Raw genomic sequence first — 21,655 nt, 5'->3', positions numbered from 1 at the left:
AGGGAGGGAGGGACTGGGAGGGAATGAGGGATCGGGACATGGCTGGGATACAGAGTTAATAAAATGTAACTGATAAAAAAAAATAAAAATAAATAAAAAAAAATAAAGACAATCAAATCCAAAAAAAAAAAAAAAAAAAAAAGAACTGTGGCTAGGATTTAGCAACACTATGGTTGGGTTAGAGGCTTCATTTGAAAGGCAACACTGGTAGGAAACACATAAATACTAAACACACACACTCACACACTCACATACTCACAACCTGACCTCAAGCCTTACAAATCTTCCTTTGTTCCCACATAATAATATTTTGCAAGTCATTTTTATGTTTTACTGGCTGATAAATTCCATATAATAACTGTCAGTTTTCTGTCACCACAGGTTTCCCTGCTGTAAAAAGTCTAATCTGTTCAGAGGAAAATAATTGCAGAGCAGTTGAGATAAAAAGAAAAGGCCTGCATCTTACCACTGTTATGAGCCTCCAGCTGTGAGGCAGAGTTCACAGCCACCTTGCATAGCGAACAATAAAGCAACCTCTTTGCCTTTTCTTCCTCAGTCTCTGTGGAAGGATGTGAATTGTTGCCAGCGGCTGCTGCTGCTGTGGGGCTTTTTTCTACTTTAGAGGTGATCTCAGTTGCTCCTGAACTGATCTTCTGCATTTGGACACTTGTTGTTGATATTACTGGTGTCACTGTGGTACTCTCTGTATTGAAAACAGTGTAGGAGAAAGTGTTAGGAGACCATGGCGTCATCTTTCCCTTCTTAGAAACACATCACTAATATGGCATTCTGCTAATAAAGATAGCAGCAGCTTGCCAGCATTGTGAATTAATCCTGACATATGGCAAAAATGACCACAATTTATTTCACACATTAAAATAAAAAGTTAGTTGATGCTTCAGAAAATTCACAAGTACAGTTAGAAACTATTTTTCAGGAGAATAGGCATAACAGAAATTTTCTGAAATGACTGCTTCCCTGGGGGAATTTTGATAACATGTTAACCTCTTTTTCTATGCAGTATTTTTTTAAATAAAGATAGAGGATACATGCTCTTAGCTGTTCTTTATTTTTTTAGTTCCTGTTTACCTATTTTCCTACTATATTTATTTATTTATTTAAAAAATAGTATGGATCCTTTGGTATACATTCTGAAAAAAGTATATAGAATGCTGGTGTCAAAATTGCTCTGTTCAGTTCAGCAGCAAATTGAAAACGTGGCTGTGTTTATAAAGAATTATGTAGTTCAATACCCGGTACCAAAATCAGTGATATAACATATGTGGAACTCTTGTGTGAATATTTAAAGACATACACTGTTTCAGGATATGTGTAGAAAATTCATGGCATGTGTAGTCAGTCAGTCAGCAGACACCACTCTCAAGGCATCCCAGCTTGTCATAGCACATTAGTGTTTCCAAGACGTTGATGACCATGAAAGTGTTGATGCACTGTAAACCAACAACCTCTGGCTCCAAAGTCTGACACTAATTCTGGAGAGATGAACTTGCAAAGTGAAACCACCTAATCCTAATTTCCCTCAGTGACACTCAACTCCCCAAATATATGCCAGTCCCCGCGTTAGCATCATACCCAATGATCACTGGAAAATAACATTTGCACTTTAGGCTGTCTGTATTCACATCTTTTCTGCACTTTAACATTTGCACTTTGTGCTGTCTGTATTCACATCTTTTCAGTTGATTCTAACCTTTCAGCCTCATAAAAAATCTCGGTCTGCCACTCCAGCTATTCTTAAATTGTCATTCCACAGGTCATTTTATAGGCTGCTATGGACACTGAAAAATCTCATGCTAAATGCTTTCATCAGTGGGTACAAGGTAAAGTGGTCTGTTTGCCATAGTGTATGGTTTGAGTAAACACATATTATTGCATACTACATTTGGTATGTGTGTGTGTCTGTGTTTGTGTGTGGGTTTATGTACACATAAAGGGCAGGATTAATCTCAGGTGTTGTTCCTCAGGCACTACCCACATTTAAGAAAGGGCTTTCTGAGACAGGGTTTCACTGGTCTGCTACTTGTCAAGTAAGCAAGAGTAGGTGAAAAAGGAACTACAATCTCATCTCTGCTATACCAGTAGAATTACAAATATGTACCACCATTCTCAGCTCTTTTATGTAGGTTCTGGTCAAACCCATGTCCTCAGGCTTCCAGAGTAGCTACATTATAGACTGAGCTATCTCTTTATCCCCTAAGTATTTATTATTAGCTCATATTTTCTTCACATAGTTACAGAAAACATGGTTTCTAAATTGTACATTTGCTTTACTGAGGAGCTATGAATTGAGGCTGTTTGTCAGTTACACGGAAAAAAAAGTAGACTTTTGTGAGGGAAGGTATACAAAAGGATGCATCTGGGTCTGGGTTTTTTAACTGATATTTCACACATTTTAATCACTTATTTATCAATAAGTCTCCTCTAGCAGAAGGGAAAATACCCCCAATTAGTTATATGTTTTTAAATGTCACTTGTAACATTCATGAGTTAAAACACACACACACTTACTCTAACCCATTAGTTTTAGCAAACAAATGACAACACTGTCAAATATTAACAATAAGGGGGATTTGGCAGAGGGTATGGAGAATTGCTGCATCTATTTGTAAAAACAATACTTAAAAAGTCAAGTTTATTAAATTGAAGGACAAGAACTTGCCAACAAAAGTAGTTACTGTCAAAAGGGACATCCAATCTTTAGACAAGAAAAGTTTCAGGAAAGTTTCCACAGCCAAGCTATGCTTTCAAATGAAAACTCAAACTTGATATTCTATAACCCAGTTCTAAACTTGAGCGTAACATCTTATGCTGAAATGACTCTTGTCTTTAAATGCCATTCAATCATCACTATATATTAAGCAGCTAACTACCATGCTAAACCACTGTGGGTAGCAAGTTCTTTAAATAGAGAGCATTAGCTCAGTGGTAGCACAGCGATCTAAATTCAGACTGCTCAGTTGCATTGACCCTTCATTCATTTCCTTATTGATAAAATTAGATATTGCAAACAAATTTGAATGAGTCACGAATTACCTTGAAGTCTAAAAGATAACATCTCGAACAGTTGACTTGAAATGAACTAATTGTATTCTAAGCTAATCGTAATTGTCTAATTGTTATGCACTGTTCAAGTTCCCTCAGACTAAGAAAGAGAAAAAGCTAAATCTATCAAATCTATATCTGATGCAGAATGGCAAGAATCATGGTGGCCTTTAATATATCTTTACCACCATAAAACACAGATGACAGATGGTAATGATACATTCTTCTTAGTGTTCCCTAAAGACTGTTAAAATTTTTATGCACTGTTCAACCAGTGTCTCTAGGAACAATATATGTGACAGCAAACTGAAAATAATGGGTGAGATTCAGGGTGGGGGAAATGTTGTGAGACTGTATTTCTGTGTTGTCTTTCTGCCAGGGCCCCATAGCAAATATTCATTGATGCTACTGTCACTGTTTTGTTCTGCCATCCAGATTACAAATACTATGTGGAGTGAGATTTATGTAAGAATGCAAGAATCTGTGTATGTCAGTATTCAGAGTGACACATTTGCAATCCCATCTTCTATAAAAACCATTCTAAATACTTTTTTTTAAAAAAAATCTACAAACCACAAAGGAGTCTAGAAATTACCCACAATTTGAGATCAGTGTACCAAAGCAGAGAACCCACATCTCTCAGAAACGTATTCCCTATTGATGGACTGTAGAACCAATGGTGGAAGCACAGCTGGGTCTCAGTAGATTCCTAACAGGCAACAGGAATCAATGCTGTGCCTCCAAGGCAAAAAAAATCATGTTTTCCTGGAAACAGAAGACTTTTAATAGCTCTGACTGTTTTTTTTTCCTTCTCCATGCAAAGTTAACTCTGAAACTTATTAATAAGCAAATACTGAAACTCTAAAATATGCTGACAAAATGAAGTAAATCTTGCAGAAAGCTCTAGTTTCTATTCCTCATCACTGCTTAAAAGTGACTGATACTCCAACCAAGGACCCTTCATGGAGATAAGCTAGAACGCCTGCTCAGATGTAGCCCATGGCAGCTCAGTATCCCAGTGGGTGTCCTAGTATGGGAAGAAGGTCTGTCTCTGACAGTGGTTGGCTCCTGAGGGGGAAGCAGTCTTGCCAGGTCACAGAGGAGGAAAATGCAGCCAGTCCTGATGAGACGTAATAAGCTAGGGTCTGACAGAAGGAGAGCAGGACCTCCCCTATCAGTGGACTTAGAGAGGGGCATGGGACAAGATGAGGGAGGGAGGATGGGCTTAGGAGGGAATGAGGAAGGGGGATGTAGCTAGGCTACAAAGTGAATAAACTGTAATTAATATAAAAAAATAAAAATTTAATTTAAAAAAGTGTCATCCAGTCTTATATATTTGTAATCCCAACACTTGGAAAATAGAATCATGCAGGTAAAATTTCAAAATTCTTTTTGGTCATTTGAGAAATTCTAGCCCTACCTAGTTGGATACATATGAGCCTATGTTGAAAGAATGAAAGAGAGAAAAAGAAAGAAATTTAAAGGTAGAAGGTGAAATGAGAAAAGAGAATAAAACAGAAATGGGAATGAAAGAGAAAGGGTGCTTCATGGCCCAAATAATTAACACCAGCTGAGAGGCTACTGGCAGTCCATAGCTGCTGGTGAGGGAACAGAAGCTTATTTGGTGTGTGTGTCCCCTAGTAGGCTGACCATATTCTAATAATGTATACATGGCAGCACTAAGTAGACCAAATGGTTCTTAAAAGCAAAACAAACATCCACAAATTTGAGAGGAAAATAAAGAAGGGAATTAGAAGACTAGAGTAAATGTAGATATGACAAAAATATAGTGTAGCCATATATGAATATATCAAAGAATAAATCAAAATATACCAGAAAGAATTAAGTGAGGACAAATGAAGCATAAAAATCATGAGTTCTAATTCACTTTGCACTAGATAGTTGAGCATTGTCTCAAAATTAAAATAAGAGAATAAAAAGGGCTAGGGGTCAGGCAGCTAAGAGTGGAGCTCATGAGAAGTAGAGAAAGGAGATTTTGGACCAAGCAGAGGAGAAAGGCTACAGCTCTAGCAATCTTTAGTGAAAAAGGTCTTATCAGAAACTCTTCCTTATCTACCTGGGAAGTTAAGAGAGTTCAATAGAAGGTGAAACACAGCTAAGGTCTATTTTACATCTTCACACCATACTGGATATCACCAAGTAAAAGTAGGCCTAGGTAAATGTCTCTTCAAAAACCAAGGTGAAACTGAAAATGTCTCTTCAAAAGCTGAAACTGAAAATGAATGAAGTAGGCCAACAGCACAGACAGTGTTAAGGCTGTGTGCAGCTTTGCCTGGTGTTTGAATAAAAGCCCCAAATATAATATTCATGTAAAAATTTTCAAACTATGGGGCATCTGGGCTGTTTCCGGATTCTGGCTATTACAAATAAGCTGCTACAAATATGGTTGAGCAAATATCCTTATTGTGTACTTGAGCCTCTTTCGGGTATATGCCTAGGAGTGGTATAGCTGGATCTTGAGAAAGTGCTATTCCTAGTTGTCTGAAGAAGCAACAGATTGATTTCCAAAGTGTTTGTACAAGTTTACATTCCCACCAGCAGTGGAGGAGGGTTCCTCTTTCTCCACAACCTCTCCAGCATGTGTTATCACTTGCTGGACATGTTGCCATTCTGATGGGTATAAGGTGAAATCTTAGGGTTGTTTTGATTTGCTTTTCCCTTATGACTAAGGACATTGAACATTTCTTTAAGTGTTTCTCTGTCATTCGATATTCCTCTATTGAGAATTCTCTGTTTAACTCCGTACTCCATTTTTTAATTGGATTACTTGATTTGTTGCTGTTTAACTTCTTTAGTTCTTTATATATACTGATTATTAGTCCTCTGTCAGATATAGGGTTGGTAATGATCATTTCCCAATCTGTAGGCAGTCATTTTGTTCTGACTACAGTGTCCTTTGTTTTACAGAAGATTTTCAGTTTCATGAGGTCTCATTTATTGATTGTTGTTCTTAGAGCCTGTGCTGTTGGTGTTCTGTTCAGGAAGTTGTCTCCTATGCCAATGAGTTTAAGGCTCTTCCCCACTTTTTCTTCCAAGAGGTTTAGTATGTCTGGTTTTGAAATGAGGTCTTTGATCCACTTGGATTTCAGTTTTGTGCAGGGTGATAAGTATGAATCTATTTGCATTTTTCTACAGGTAGACATCCAGTTGGACCAGCACCATTTGTTGAAGATGCTATCTTTTTTCTGGTTTTGAAATGAGGTCTTTGATCCACTTGGATTTCAGTTTTGTGCAGGGTGATAAGTATGAATCTATTTGCATTTTTCTACAGGTAGACATCCAGTTAGACCAGCACCATTTGTTGAAGATGCTGTCTTTTTTCCACTGAATGGTTTTGGCATCTTTGTCAAAAATCAGGTGTCCATAAGTGTGTGGATTTATGTCAGGGTCTTCTATTCAATTCCATTGATCCACCCGTCTATTTCTAAGCCAGTACTTTGTAGTTTTTAGTATTGTTGCTCTATAGTACAGCTTGAGATCAGGGATGGAGATACCTCCTGAAGACAGATGCCCCTCAGTGGAGGAATGGATACAGAAATTGTGGTACATCTACAATGAAATATTACTCAGCAATAAACAAGGAAATCATGAAATTTGCAGGTAAATGATGGGATCTGGAAAAGATCATTCTGAGTGAACTATCTCAGAAAGATGCACACGGTATATAGTCACTCATATAGACATATAATATAGGGTAAACCTACTAAAATCTGTACACTTAAAGAAACTAATTAAGAGGGAGGACTCTTGCTAAAATGCTCAATCCCTATCCAGAAAGGCAAAGAGGATGGACATCAGAAGAAGGCAAAAATAGGGAAAAAGTCAGGAGCCTGACACAGAGGACCTCTGAAAGGCTCTGCCCTGCAGACTATCAATGCAGGTGCTGAGACTTATGGGCAACATTTGGGCAGAGTGCAGGGAATCTTATGAAAGAAGTGGGAAACATTAAGATCTGGAGACAACAGGAACTCCACAAGGAGAGCAGCAGAACCAAAAAACTTGAGCACAGGGGTCTCTCCTGAGACTGATACTCCAACCAAGGACCATGCATGGAGATAACCTAAGACCCCTGCACAGATGTAGCCCATGGCAGTTCAGTATTCAAGTAGGTTCCATTGTAAAAGGAACAGGGACTGTCTCTGACATGAACTGATTGGCCTGCTCTTTAATTGACTCATTGTGAGGGGGAAGCAGCATTACCAGGCTACAGAAAAAGACAATGGAGCCATTCCTGATGAGACCTAATTGACTAGGATCAGAAGGAAGGAAAAGAAGATCTCCCCTATCAGTGGACTTGGGGATGGACATGCATGCAGAGGGTGGAGGAAGGGAGGGATTGGGACAGGAGGAGGGAGAAAACCACTTGGAGGATACAAAGTGAATGAAGTGTAATTAATAAAGAATTAAAATTAAATTAAATTAAATTAAATTCAAAATAATTTCAAACTATAAATGGCAATGCTTCTATAAGCATATGTGTTAAAATCCTGAGTTGTCCAGAGTTGGCCCTGGGCCACACACTCAGAGATAATGTTGAAAGGCACTCTGTGACCTGGAGATGCTTATGGATACCACAGGGCTTTACACAGGTTCCCCTCAGAATACAAGGGCTTATTAGAAACTATTATGATTTTTACTCCTGCAGATAACTTTTCCTCTCTCCTTTCTTTGGAATCCACATAGAAGGAATATCACTTAAGGTGAAAGCCTTCATTGTGTCTTCTCTGTTTCACTTAATATTCTTTCATCTACTTAGTTGGTAACAGAAATATAAGCATGTATAGGAAGACTTGATCACATAACAAACTCAGCTTTTTAATGTAAGCATGATTCTATTCCCTATATGTTTCCTGTTTTATTATACCACAGCTAGACTAGGACCTGCTATGTAAAGAGATGATATCATCAGATTTGTGATGTTAAGCTTTTTCAAAGGTAGTGTTTCTATCTTTGTCAAGTGCTAGACCAAACACTGATGAGCAGTATAAACAGCATATTTGGACTCCTGAAATAAGTTTCTACCCTTATTAATTTTCTCCAAGTACTTTGAATGCATCATGATTCTTTACTTCATTGGATCCCATAGTATCTCACTGTGATAGCACAGTATTAGAAACATAAAAGAACCAAGTGCAGTTGTGTTTCTGTACATTATTAATCCACAGTTTCCCTTGTCCTCCTGACCTCAAGAACATTTTAAAGAAGAGAGATTCTTGAGCCATTCTCTGATTCAGTACAGACTGGGAATGTTTGCCTGAAAGTTTGCATTTCAAAGAATTCAGCAAGTATTACTGTAACTGTGAGAACCATACTTCAAAATCACCATGGAAATAACTGCCAGTCAATTTCTGTCTCAGATTTATTGATGTGAACTGTGAAGCTAAATCATACTTAAACAGCAAGTCACACACTTAAGAGGAGAAAAATGAGAATAGAGTAGCTTACTGCCCTTGTCTTTCTGTGACTAAAGGTGTTCAGAGACATGGGACCATTTGGGCAAAAATGAGACAGTCTGGGAGTCTCAAGAAATCCAGGACAATTTAAACACCTTTGAAAACAATTTGAGCTGGAGCTTTCTCAGACAATTAGGAATTGTGCTTCCTCAAGATCCAGCTATACTACTCGTAGGCATATACCCAAAATTTGCTCAAGTACACAACAAGGACATTTGCTCAACCATGTTTGTAGCAGCTTTATTTGTAATAGCCAGAACCGGAAAAAAACCCAGACGTCCATGAATGGAGCAATGGATACAGAAATTGTGGTATTTTTAGACAATGGAATACTACTCAGCAATCAAAAATGAGGAAATCATGAAATTTGCAGGCAAATGGTGGGATCTAGAAAAGATCATTTTGAGTGAGGTATCCCAGAAGGATAAAGACACACATGGTATATATACTCACTCATATAGTCCTATAAGATATGATAAAAGTAAAGAAATCTATACACCTAAAGAAATAAAAAAGAAAGAGGACCCAGGGTAAGATGATCAATCCTCACTTAGAAAGACAAATGGGAGGTGTATTGGACATAAGAGAAAACAAGTAACAGGACAGGAGCCTACCACAGAGGGCCCCTGAAAGACTCTACCTAGCAGTGTATCAAAGCAGACACTAAGACTCATAACCAAACCTTAGGGAGAGTGCAGGGAATCATATGAAAAGAAGGGGGAGTTTGTATGACATGGGAAGGATAGGAATTCCACAAGGACCAAATATATCTTTTCTGAGACTGACACTCCACCAAGACTATGTATGGATATAACCTAGAACCTCTGCTTGGATGAAGCCTGTGGTAGCTTAATAACCAATTGGTTTTCCATAGTAAGGGAAACAGGAACTATTTCTGACAGGAACTCAACGGCAGGCCAAGGGAGGAGCAGCTCTGCTAGGCCACAGAGGAGGACTTTGCAGCCAGTCCTGAAGATACCTGATAAAACAGGGTCAGATGAAAGGGGAGGAGGTCCTCCCCAATCAGTGGACTAGGAAAGGGGCAGGGAGGAGATGAGGGAAGGATGGATTGGGAGGGAATGAGAGAGCAGGATACAGCTGGGATACAGAGTTAATAAAATGTAGCTAATAAATAATAATAATGACAATAATAATAATAAACATTAAATAAAAAAAACAATTTGAGAAAAGTGGAAAACAAAGAAACAAATAAAACAAAACAAAAATGAGGCTGAATAGATGACGTAGGAGTAAAGAGGTCTTGCTGCTCTTCTAGAGAAAATTTTAATTCCAAGCACCCATGCCAGGCTGCTTGTAACTCCAGATACAGGGGATTCAGTAGCTCCTCTAGACTCTGTTGGTACACACACACCACACACACGCACACACACACACACACACACACGTGTACACACACATAAAATTAAAATAAATATATTGTCAAAAAAGACCGAGCAACAGTAATAACAAATACAGCTAGCTGTATGATTGTTTTTGCACTTGCACATGAGCACAAGACATGTGCATAATGGAACAAAGCATATCATGTGCACTTCTGTCATGCGAGTCAGGTCTTGAGATAATTGTTATAATCAAGGGTAGAGGAAGACATATTCAGATCTTTTACGCAGAGCCCAGTGAATCTTCTATTCATCAGTAAAATCTTGCTTTCTCCAGTGAGAATGAACTTTCAGCTCACTAATTAAAATGCATGTTTCTAAGAGAATTAATTTTCTGTGTTTTTTTTTTTTTTTCTTAGAGGCTTCCTTAAATCCATTTGATCCATCCTCTCTGAAGGTAAATTAAACTAATATAAAGCAATCATTAGCTTAGCTCAGTCTGTCTGGGTAGATCTGGCCACTGTACACATAGCTAATAAGCACAGATAAGCATGTGCATTTTGACAGATTCTGTGTTGTTTCTGCTAATTATAAAAGAAAAAAAAAGGGACAAAATAACATGTTCCAAAGTCTATCTTAAACAACTGGGTGCTGTCTTAGAGTTTATATTGCTGTAAAGAGACACCATGACCATAGCAAATCTTATAAGGAAATGTTTAGTAGGGCCTGGCTTACAGTTCAAATGTTAGTCCATTATCTTCATGGTGGGCAGAAGGGTAATATTTAGGCATACATAGTGCTGCAGAAATAGCTAGAAGTTCTACATCTGGGTTATAGGCAGGAGGAGGATGGTGAGACTGGCCCTGGATTGAGTATCTGAAACTTCAAAGCCCTCCCTGCAAGGACACACTTCCTCCAACAACCTCCCAACTGGGCCACTCCCTATGAGGGAGTCACTTTCATTGAAATCAGCACAGATGTCATGAGATTTGAAATATCTTTTCTTAAGGTTTCTTACATAGTTTATCCCTCAGTAGGACAAAAAAGAAAAAGAAGAAAAGAAAAACAAACAAGTCTATGGATAGTGGGTCCCAGGTTTCAAAAGCTTTCACAGTCAAAAAAAAAAAAAAAAAGCATATGATGGTAAGTTCCATTTGCTAACATAAAAGCCTATATATTTAAACTCTTGATTCCATATCTGAGAAAACAGTCAAAGTTTCTTTTTGTAGCTAGTGATAGCCATCTGCTTAAAATATATAGCAACAACCTTTTTCCTCTGGCCAAATGTCTAGGGAAGAAATAAAAAGGCATCTTATATCTTATGAAAGAAGTGGGAAATAGTAAGACCTGGAGAGGACAGGAGCTCCACAAGGAGAATAAGAAAACCAAAAATATCTGGGCACAGGGGTCTTTTCTGAGACTGATACTCCAGTCAAGGTTCATTCATGGAGATAACCTAGAACCCCTGCACAGATGTAGCCCATGGCAGTTCAGTGTCCAAGAGGGTTCCAAAGTAATGGAAACAGGGACTGTCTCTGACATGAACTGATTGGCCTGCTCTTTGGTCACCTCCCCCTGAGGGGGGAGCAGCCTTACCAGGCCACAGAGGAAGACAATGCAGCCACTCTTGATGAAACCAGATAGACTAGGATCTGAAGGAAGGGGAGGAAGACCTCCCCTATCGGTGAACTGGGGGAGGGACATGGGTGGAGAATGGGGAGGGATGGTGGGATTGGGAGGAGAGGAGGGAAGGAGCTACAGGGGGAATACAAAGTCAATAAATTGTAATTAATGAAAATAAAAATTTTAAAAAGGTATCTTGTATCCTTAATTTGTATTGTACCTGTGTATCTGTCAGGATACATGGCACAGGGTGCCATGAAGTTGGATATATTTGATGACTGAAACTGAATACAAAATGAGTGAATTCTTGTCTATTTATATTTAGGATATGTAGAGAACTTAGAAGGTCATCATGCCAAGTAACATAGAATATAGATATGTGGCCTAAATTATATTGAGTATAATACACAATGAAGAAAACCACAACAATGATCAGTTCTTCCATGCAAAATGGTTTTGAAATTAAGAAAACAAGTCCTCATAATGAAGAATATGTGATGAGATACTCAGTATGGACATAATTTAGAACATTCCCATCTGGTCATAGGCATTTTAATGCCTGAACAGAAGTTACTCACATTTTCTATTACACTGCTAGAATTTTATGTATTAGCTAGGAAGAACACATTTTAATGTCAGAAAGAAGCTACAATGCAACCAAGGGGCTTTTGGCACAATCTACTATGCAGATGTCTGGAGTAAGGAGCTCTTTAATTTCAGGCTACTAGGAAAGGAATTTCCAGGAACACACTTCCACTAGAGAAATGATGCAATTATTTACAAAGATGAGGAAGCTACAAAATAAGCTAAGGTCTTTATACTGATGAAGAGAATTTTTATTCTTATGGAAACATTTTCAACAATTGCTTAGTGTTTCTATTAAATAAAAATTAAAAGTAGCTACTTATTATTACTTTTCTTTTTGATAGATAGGGGAGAAACAGGTCACCATATAATAAAATTACCTCATAGAATTTCTCTTTTAAAAGTAGTTGCTTCTATATTTTGTTAGCTAAGGTTTTTTTTAAAATTTTTGTTATTTTATTTTAATTTTATACTTCCTCAAACGTACTGTTTTTTATTCTTCTCTCATGTATTACATCCCAACTGTAGGTTTTCTTCTCTTACCTCCCCAAGTAGTCTTGCCTCAACATAATCCCTCTCCCCCTGATCCAGCCCATCTGCCTCCCCTCAGAAAAAAAAAGCAGGCTCCCCATGGACATCAACTAAACATGGCATAACAATATGACCAAACAATTTTTAAACATGGCACCTCTAAATATTAGAGAAAATGTACAAGTTAAAATACAATAAGAGAAATCCAAATTTAACTGTTTACCAAAAGAATGAAAGCTGAAAGTTTCCTAGAACTTCCTGGAAGTCATGAACACTGGAGTAGAAGCCCCTTTCCAGCAAGGAAATGGGGAAATTTTCTACAGAAGCCAATTAACCTCAGTTTCATAAAATTGCATTTATAAAATTGTATTTCTAGGGGCTGGAGGGATGGCTCAGAGGTTAAGAGCATTGCTTGCTCTTACAGGTCCTGAGTTCAATTCCCAGCAACGACATCTATAATCATCCATCATTATAAACAACCATCTATAATGTGATCTAATGTCCTCCTCTGGTGCTCAGCAGTACATGCAGGTGGAACATTGTATACATAATAAAATAAAAAAATTGTATTTCTTACTCCTTTCATTAACTATCATATAGTTATTGAACTTCTAACATATTGAATTATTCTCCATAATTTTTCAAAACAGAGTCATTATAACTGTATCTCCATTCTGCAAACCACTCAAAAAACATTAAGCAAAGAAAACAAAAACAAAAACAAATAAACAAAAAAATATTCCTTAGATTTTCTTCAATTGTGCAAAGAAACTATTTTTAATTTGTATAGGCTTCATTTAAAAGGAGATTTTTCTGTAAATAGTTCAGAGTATTCATGTATACAATATTTACTTTGATAGTATAAATTATTTTTAAAGCAGAGCTTTCTTGATATTGAGTGTCATATCTGAGAGTGAATTTCAAAGGAGGCATGTGAGCTTTTAGAAACTGTTAACCTTACTGGCTAGCTCTACAGTGGTAATGGTTAAATATTTTTACAGCCACAAAAGGATAGAAATATGTTTCCCTGTGACTTAAGTTTGCAAGAGATGCTGATATTTTTCTTTAATTTTTGCTGTTGGGATCCTATTTCAGAAGTAAAATGTAAAGCATATCTGGTATAGACAGTGGATCTAGCTTTATTTTCAGTATAAGCAAATGATACAACAATAATAAAATTAAAATAACATCCAAGACAACCCTTATATTTTAAGGGTCAGTATTTTTGTTAGGACCCATATATATTTTATAGTTGTTTTGTTTTGTTTGTGTGGTCATGACTGATCTTTTGTAGCTTACTTTGTTCCTCAAAGATAATCATGTATCCTTTATTGTGCACATGGTAATGAGTTAATTATCACTAGCATAAGCTGTCACCAAATTGTGGTCTGCTTAAATATGTCTAAAGTAAACTACTTTAGGTCAGATTCCCAAAGTTTGAGCTAACACCACTTACTTCATCATGTTGAACCAAACTGCCTTCTTGCCTCCAAAAGATCGTCGCTTTGCTGGCCATGGAGCTCTCAAAGATCTCAGAGTCAGGAAAGAGAATGGTTCACTGGTTTAATGATGGAGTAACTGTGTGAAGGCATGGGTGAGCATGCTAAAAATTGCCTCCTGTTCCACCTATCATCTCTTGCTTTCTTTCCATTGGCCTATGTCCAGGGGCAGTGGCTCCTTGCCTTCACTGTTGGTTGATGTATTTTTGAGGCCAGGGTCATCTCAAACTCAAGATCTTTCTGCCTGGCTTACTTTCCCAAGTTCCAGGTGTGCATCATCCAATCTGGCAATATCTTTTTTAAATTATCAATATTTTTGTTATTTATAGTAAAAATAAAAAAATAAAAAAGCAATAACAAAATGTAAAAGCTAGTACCTTGACTGAGTGAGTCAAGTTGTTTTATAGAGCACTTTCTCAAAATAGTTTTATTTTTGTGTTATAGAAGATGCACTTCTGGTGTGTACTGCATTCTGTAGAGCAGTTTTAAAGGCAGCATAGACTTTGAGCTATTTCTCAAGCAATGGAAATATCTTCCCATGGAGTGTGACATGTTTTGTCCCTTCTAATAGATTTGTCTTGCCTGAGGAAGAAGCCACAGGAACACAGCACTCTAGGCTTGAAATGTGTGTAGTCAAATATCTCAGTGTTCTGTGAGTGTGTTAGGCAGAGAACACAGCCAAACCTGGTATTTGGAAAGTTTCTGCCAAGCAATCAGTATCACAGCCAGGACCCAACAGCCAATTCACAGGGTTCAGGAGACAGAGCAGAGCCAGGAGACAGGCTCAGCCAGAAGAAACCGGGCCTTGGGTATTTGAGAACATGGTTTAAAACCATAGAGGGCAGATGAGGTAGCAACCTTGTCAGTTTATTTTTAGCATGACAGCCTGGCCTCTTGGATAGCACTCATAGCTTCATGCAGAAAAATTTCCATGCTCACCACCTGGTCCTCCATAGAGGAATCCAAGGACTGAAGGTAGCAATGGTTTATTGTCTATGCATTGTGTCTTTGGACTACATAGGTTTAAGCAGCCCAATTTATACCTCATTACAATATAAGAACAAGACAAACAAACATATTCATATATGTATTCACCCTGAGATTTTAACTTGCTTTCAAAAGTACCCCTATATATAGAGGGAATTTCTGGAGAAAGCAAATTAGAGCTTTTCTCACTTCTCTGTGGAAATAAAACAGAAAAGAATGGAAACTGTTGGTATAATGTTCTTTTGGAACGTATACAATTTATCCTTGTTTATTCAAATGTTGATTTCTCTACCCCACTATCTGGTTTCAATCTGGACATTACATGGTGATGCTTAGATGTCTTAAGTTTATGTAATCAGGCCACCATTTGTTCTCTATATTGTCAATTAAAGAACCAACCAGCCAGTGCTGTACATAGGGTGGGACATCCTGGCCCTGAGAGGGGAGGAGAAGGAAGCGAGTTGGAAGAGAGGAGAGGAGAGTTTGCAAGAAAGATCTTGGAACCACGTGGAGAGATGAACTGGACCTAAGATATGACTAATAGCAAGTATAACGGTTGAAATCTGAATGGTAGGAAACTGTGCAGGCTTGGAGGTTTAGGATGGAGTAACTTTGCCCAGCATTGTACTCTAGGTTAAATAAATAAATCCCAGTCTCTGTGTAGTGATTTGGGTATACAGCTGGTTTAAGAGTAACTTCTGATTAACTGAAAATTAACTCAATAGTAAACATTAATAACCATCAATAGGAAACCATACCAATGATTGCCCAACTCCAGCAAATGGAGTCCATTTGTATCGTCTTGTCTGTTCCAGTAACATCGTCTTTCAGAAAGTCATCCAGAGAATGTAATTACTTAAGTTGTTTTATAAAAATATCATGCTTTTTAGCAAAATTAGAACTCAAAGTAAAGTCATCAAATAACTCAAGTGAACAATTAGTTATAAGAATTAAAAGAAATCTTGAAATATACATGGATATTAGAAAAATACTGTATTTTGTTTCATAAAACTTAACATGTGATGTGTTTATATATGTTGTATATGTGTGTGTATATGTGTAGCATCACCATGTTGTCATTTCAGTAACTCCTTATTATTTAACAGTTCAAATATTAATCTACTATGGCCCATTGTTTAGAAGATAATTTCAAAACCAGCTGGTCTCCTTTCTGTTGACCTATCAGTCCTGCTACATAAATGTGGCTCTAGCTAGAAGTTAAATTAACCTAAGTTGAACAGACTTGAATAAGAAATTTTCTTGTATTTGCTTATTAACAGCCAAATAGGTATACTATTTATCCTTTTTTCATCAGATTTTACACAAAAATAACTTTCATGACCTTCTTCCTCCCATTGTTCTTCTTTTTGGTTTTATATTTTAGGCAGGTTCTCATTCTCCAGGCTGTTCTGGAATTCACTTTGTAGCACAAGCTGCCCTAAATGATCTTCCTGAATTTCTGAGTTACATGTATGATCCATAATACTCACCTAAACTTTTAGTCTTAAAAGAGTATTTTTATCATCTATAATTCCAGAACTTAAAAGGTAGAGACAGGAGGACTGTCGTAAGCTTAAGATCAGCATAAGCAACAGATTGAGAGCATGTGTAAACAAACTAACAAGCAAACAAACAAATAAACTGACAATTAATTAAACTTGACAAAATGAAAAGAAAGGAAGACAAGAGGAAAGGAGAAAAACAAAATGAATGTTAATTTTTACCAACTCATCTGGATATATAGATGGTGTAAACCAACTGATAGAATTTAGATGCAAGCCATCAGTTTCATCTTTGAGATTCCATCATAACAGATGCCCTGATTCTATGGAAGGTATGTCCTGCTAAGATTTCTGAGGTAAGAGTGGGAAAGGCACCAAGTATCTACTGTTTGAATTCTGATGTTGATGTACTGAAACATATGAATAAATGGCAAATGTGAAAGAAATTCAGTTTACTCTGCAAATTCCCAGCTACACAATACATTCAGAGCCATCAGTTGCCAGAATAATATGAAAGCTCATTTTTAAATGACTTTAATGCCAAGTATTTTTAGCTATGACTTTCTCTAGATAAACAGACCCACAATTTGGCTGTCTAGTTTCATGAATAATTATGGTAAATGACTATTACACAAATATACTATTTGATACGATACACTATCTTAAAGGTAAACCTAGATCATTAAAAAAATAATGTATGATTTAAAATATTTTAAAGAGATAAGCCAAAGACTTTTGTTTAGAGCTTTTATTTTTTCAAATAATTGTCTGCTTTAGAACAATGGTATAAGACAAACAACAGGGCTTTTAAAAAATTGTTTTACTTAATATTTTATTTATATTCATGTCTCTGTGTGTATTTGTGTGTGTGTAGGGAGGCCAGAAGAAAGTCAGTTTCCCTCAAGTTAGAATTTTAAGAGGTTAAGGGCACCAGGAACCAAATTCAGGTCCTCTGAAAGAACAGCAAGTGCTCTGTTGACACATTCCTCTAGCCCCAGAGCTTTTATTTGTAATTGAAAACCTGTTATCAAAATGTATGTACTTGAGCTGGAACAGTGGCACATGCCTGTAATCCTAGCACTCAGGGAGACAGGGCAGGCAGATCTCTGTGGTTTGAGGCCAGCCTGGTCTACAAAGCAAGTGCAGATAGCCAAGGTTACACAGAAAAAAAGCTGTCTAGAAGAACAAAATAAATGCACCCACTTGTTAGAATAATGTAGATATTAATTATCAAATCCATAGCCAGAACCAATATTATTTACACATTATTATCACCTGATAAATAAAATATTATCTGTGACTCAAATGAGCAAGGGATAAAAATATTGTATGGTATGAATAGGATTCTATAGCAGTTATACACTTAAATTTTTCTATTTCTACAAAAATTCTTCTAATGTAAGTGTTTATTATTAGAAAGTGGTGTGTAATTTTGAAATAATTTTGTAGCTTTTATACCAGAAATATATGTTTTAAACATTTTAGCATGCTGTTGCTATACTATTGTAAATTGAGTGTATTGAGCCAAATTTATAGTTCTTATTTATTGTGTTTATAATAGTATCTAGCTTTCTGTAATTACAATAATTTCAAGTACCAAAATATCAGAGATGTGCTTTAAAACTAGAGTTTAGATAACATCTCTTTCAGGTTACTACAATTTTTTTTTTCCTTTCTGTAAGTAGTAATGTTTTAACTACAGGCTCTCCTCCTTAGGTAAAAGATAAGCGAAGGCTTAAGGGATGATGCTGAGGTGAAGCTCACTTGTCTCTCTTCTGGAAGATTTTAGTTTCGCTCCCAGCACTAACATACAGTCTCCATCCTCCTATAACTCCAGCTGCAGAAGACCTGCTGCAGTACTCTGTCCTCCATGGGCACCCACTGTGTTGCATATACTCATACATTCATACATGTACATAAATACCAAATTTCAAAAGATTAAGCCAAGCTTTCCCCACTGTTACTGCTATGCATCACTGTAAAAGTTATAGTCAGGGTTGTTAAGCAAGAAGGACAAGGACATCCAAGTTAAGAGAATGAAGTAAAACTTTCTCTGCTCTCAGGTGATATAATTTCATGACCTTATGCTTGTAAAATCCTAAGGAATCTAACAACAAAACAATAGTTTACAAGTTCAGCAATGTCGTAAATGCACCATTTATGAACAAAACAAGTTGCATTTCTATTCAATAGCAATGAATAATGCACAGCAGAAATTAACAGGGAGATCCATTTACAATGGTATGAAAAACACAACACATGCATCACTAAATTTAATCAATAGCATGAGAGATGGGCTCGCTAGAAAGTATAAGAAAATGCTAAAGACATTAAACAATACCGAAGAACATGAAAATACATGTTCATCTATTGACACACTTAATGTTAATATGGAAGATGATCCAAATTAGACAGCATAATCAGTGTAATAACTCTAAATTTCTAAGTGTAATTTTTTGTAGAAATGGACATTCTGACCAATGATTCATACAGAAAGGCAAGAGTCCTTAACTGCAAAGACAATATTGAAAATGATAAAACTGGATAACTCACACTTCTTGAAGTCAGTGTATATTAAAAAACTATAGTGATCAAAATAGTATGTTGCTGAGAGACCAAAAGAATAAAAATCAGTGGCTATTATTAAAGTTTAAGGCCTGAACTAAGGCTAGCTGGGTGAAGACTTGTCCAGTAATGCCCTGAGGAGAAGAACTCATCTTACTGCATTCATTCCCTACCCTCTAATTATACAGTTGCTAGGAAACCAGACCATAAGACCAGACCAGAACTGTTTGTGGTCTTGGTGCCTAAAGTGGACCAATCATTTCAAAAGTCAATTTCCTTTACCCAACCATGTAATGCCAAAACATGTACATCAGTTCTTGGGTTTTTGTTTTTGTTTTTGTTTTTTCCCTTAAAAACTCTGTACCCCTAGACCTCGGGGCCGCATTCTTCTTCTGTTTTTACAGGAAGTTTACGTCCAGAGTTAGAATGCGTATGCAATTAAAAACCTCATGTATTTACAGCGGAGTCTATTTATTCCTGGTCTTTTGGGGTTTGTGAATTGGGCAGAACATAGCCTAAGGATAAAAAAGAGAAACAAAAATGAATCCCCAAATTTGCACTCCTTTTTATGGGAAATTCATCTTGCACAGGGAGACAAGATTATTCACCTGTTTTATTTTCATGCTTAATCTATTGTAATGGTTAGTGTATTTTGTTAACATGCCATAAGTCAGGGTCAGCTGGAAAGGGAGAACCTCAGTTGGGCAATGCCTCCATTAGGCTGGCCTGTAAGTAAGTTGTGAGGGTGTTTTATTGACTATTGATTGGTGCGGGAGGGTCCAGCATACTAGGAGTGGTGTCACCCCTGCCTGAGGTCCTGGGTTTTATATAAAAGCAAACTAGGAAATAGCTAGTAAACAGCACTCCCCAATGGTGTCTGCTTCAGTTTTGCCTCCACATTACTGTCTTGCTTGAGTGCTTCCCTTGGTTTCCCTCAGTGATGGACTGTGATTTGAACCTACAGACCATATAAAACGTTTCCTCCCCAGGTTGCTTTTGATTTGTGTTCTTTATCACAACAACAGAGAGCAATTAAGACTTTTGTCCTGTGAAAAGAGTTTACTTTGTTATCAAAACTGGATGTTTACAAGTCAATGCAGTTGACCTTCTGCCCCTTGCCATACACCATTCAAAATAATTCAATGATTTAAGTCTAAAAATAAATCTATAGCGGTCTTTGAAACATGGTTAAAAATACTTATGACCTTGGATTAAACAATGGTTTCTTAAAAGCAATAACAAAACACAAAAAACAAATGAATCAGTGTAACTTCACTAAAATTAAAAAATTCTGTGTATCAAAGGACTCTAGTAAAAAGAAGGTAAGAAAACAACATGCAATGGCAGAAAAATATGTACAGATTGTACACATTATAATGTACAAAGAATCCTACAGTTGAAAGATAGGAAACAAACAACCCAATTAAAAAGTGTGCAGGGAGATTAAATCAGCTGCAAAAATCAATAAAGACATGGAAGAAATTCATCATGAAGTCTTAGCGAACTAATAGTAGAATCCAGTTCATATTTACTAAAACCCTAACATACACAAAACAAGAATTCATATTGTTAGGCTCAACAAGAGCCTAAATATAAGAAGGTATGAAGATTGCCCACATGGCACGCTGGGGTTGGCTACACAGAGGCTATTTAAGCTGTGGGCTGGCTTTCCCCAGGGTCAGATGATTGTTCAAGGTTCCTGAATAAACTGCATTGAAAAAAAAAAAGAAGGTATGAAGAGAACTCAGGAAACTAATCATCCATCAATGCAAAAATGCAAGAGGTTCTTCTTGACCATTGCACAATGGGGTCATCCCTGCTGTTCAGCTAGGAGTGGCACCGGGAGACAAAGATCTTAGGTTTTTAAAAGACACAAGGCAGGAATATCCTGGGGTTACCTTTTTGGCGATTTAGGATTGGATGAGGTGTTTAACTTTTAAAATAATTGGTTAGTTCTGGTCACCCTTAGGTCCAGTCAGCCCTGTCGTAAATATCTGATCTTCAAGTCAGTTTGGAATTTCCTGCCATCCATAGTTAAATGTGGGAGGGTGATTAACTCATCCTATGTCTGTTCTGAGGAGTGGGGGTTACAGGCTTTGGATCAAAGGAGAAGGATTGGGGCCATTTGGCCCAGTTTCCAAACAAAGCCCATCTCACTGGTGCCAGCCGATGATTTTTTTCTCCATTTAGTAGAGATCTCTGCTTGTTCTCTTCCTTATCTCTGCCCTCACAGATGGCTAATGTCAGGAACTTTTACATTCCTCGGCTCTCTGGAGAAGCACTAAGAGACTTTAATTAAGATGGGCCTAAAACTTGCAAATATAAGTTATAAGGCAATTAAAAGAAACATAGGTTACTAAGTTAGTCTGATTCTTTCAATATTAAAGTAAAGACAAAGAGTAAAGAGCAATTAGCAGAGCTGTCAAGGATCTGAATCCACCCATGGCTGTGTGTTTGTCAAAAGTGGGAGTTTTTCATGCTATGAC

The 21,655-nt window shown here is 37.1% G+C and overlaps 1 protein-coding gene across 5 annotated transcripts in view; it reads right to left on the bottom strand.

The window, feature by feature from the left end:
- Znf385d (zinc finger protein 385D) overlaps window positions 1–21,655 on the bottom strand; it is a 408,525-nt gene that overhangs the window by 36,243 nt on the left and 350,627 nt on the right. For all 5 annotated transcript variants that reach the window (XM_060391024.1, XM_060391023.1, XM_060391021.1 and 2 more), the window contains one exon: window positions 467–703. In XM_060391024.1, coding sequence (XP_060247007.1) covers window positions 467–703 — 237 coding nt within the window. The remainder of the gene's footprint in view (window positions 1–466; window positions 704–21,655) is intronic.

Source organism: Meriones unguiculatus, chromosome 9 (assembly GCF_030254825.1).
Source record: "Meriones unguiculatus strain TT.TT164.6M chromosome 9, Bangor_MerUng_6.1, whole genome shotgun sequence".
Taxonomy (NCBI): Eukaryota; Metazoa; Chordata; class Mammalia; order Rodentia; family Muridae; genus Meriones; species Meriones unguiculatus.
Note: the sequence above shows the minus strand (reverse complement) of the source record. Positions and strands in the feature narration are given on the sequence as shown.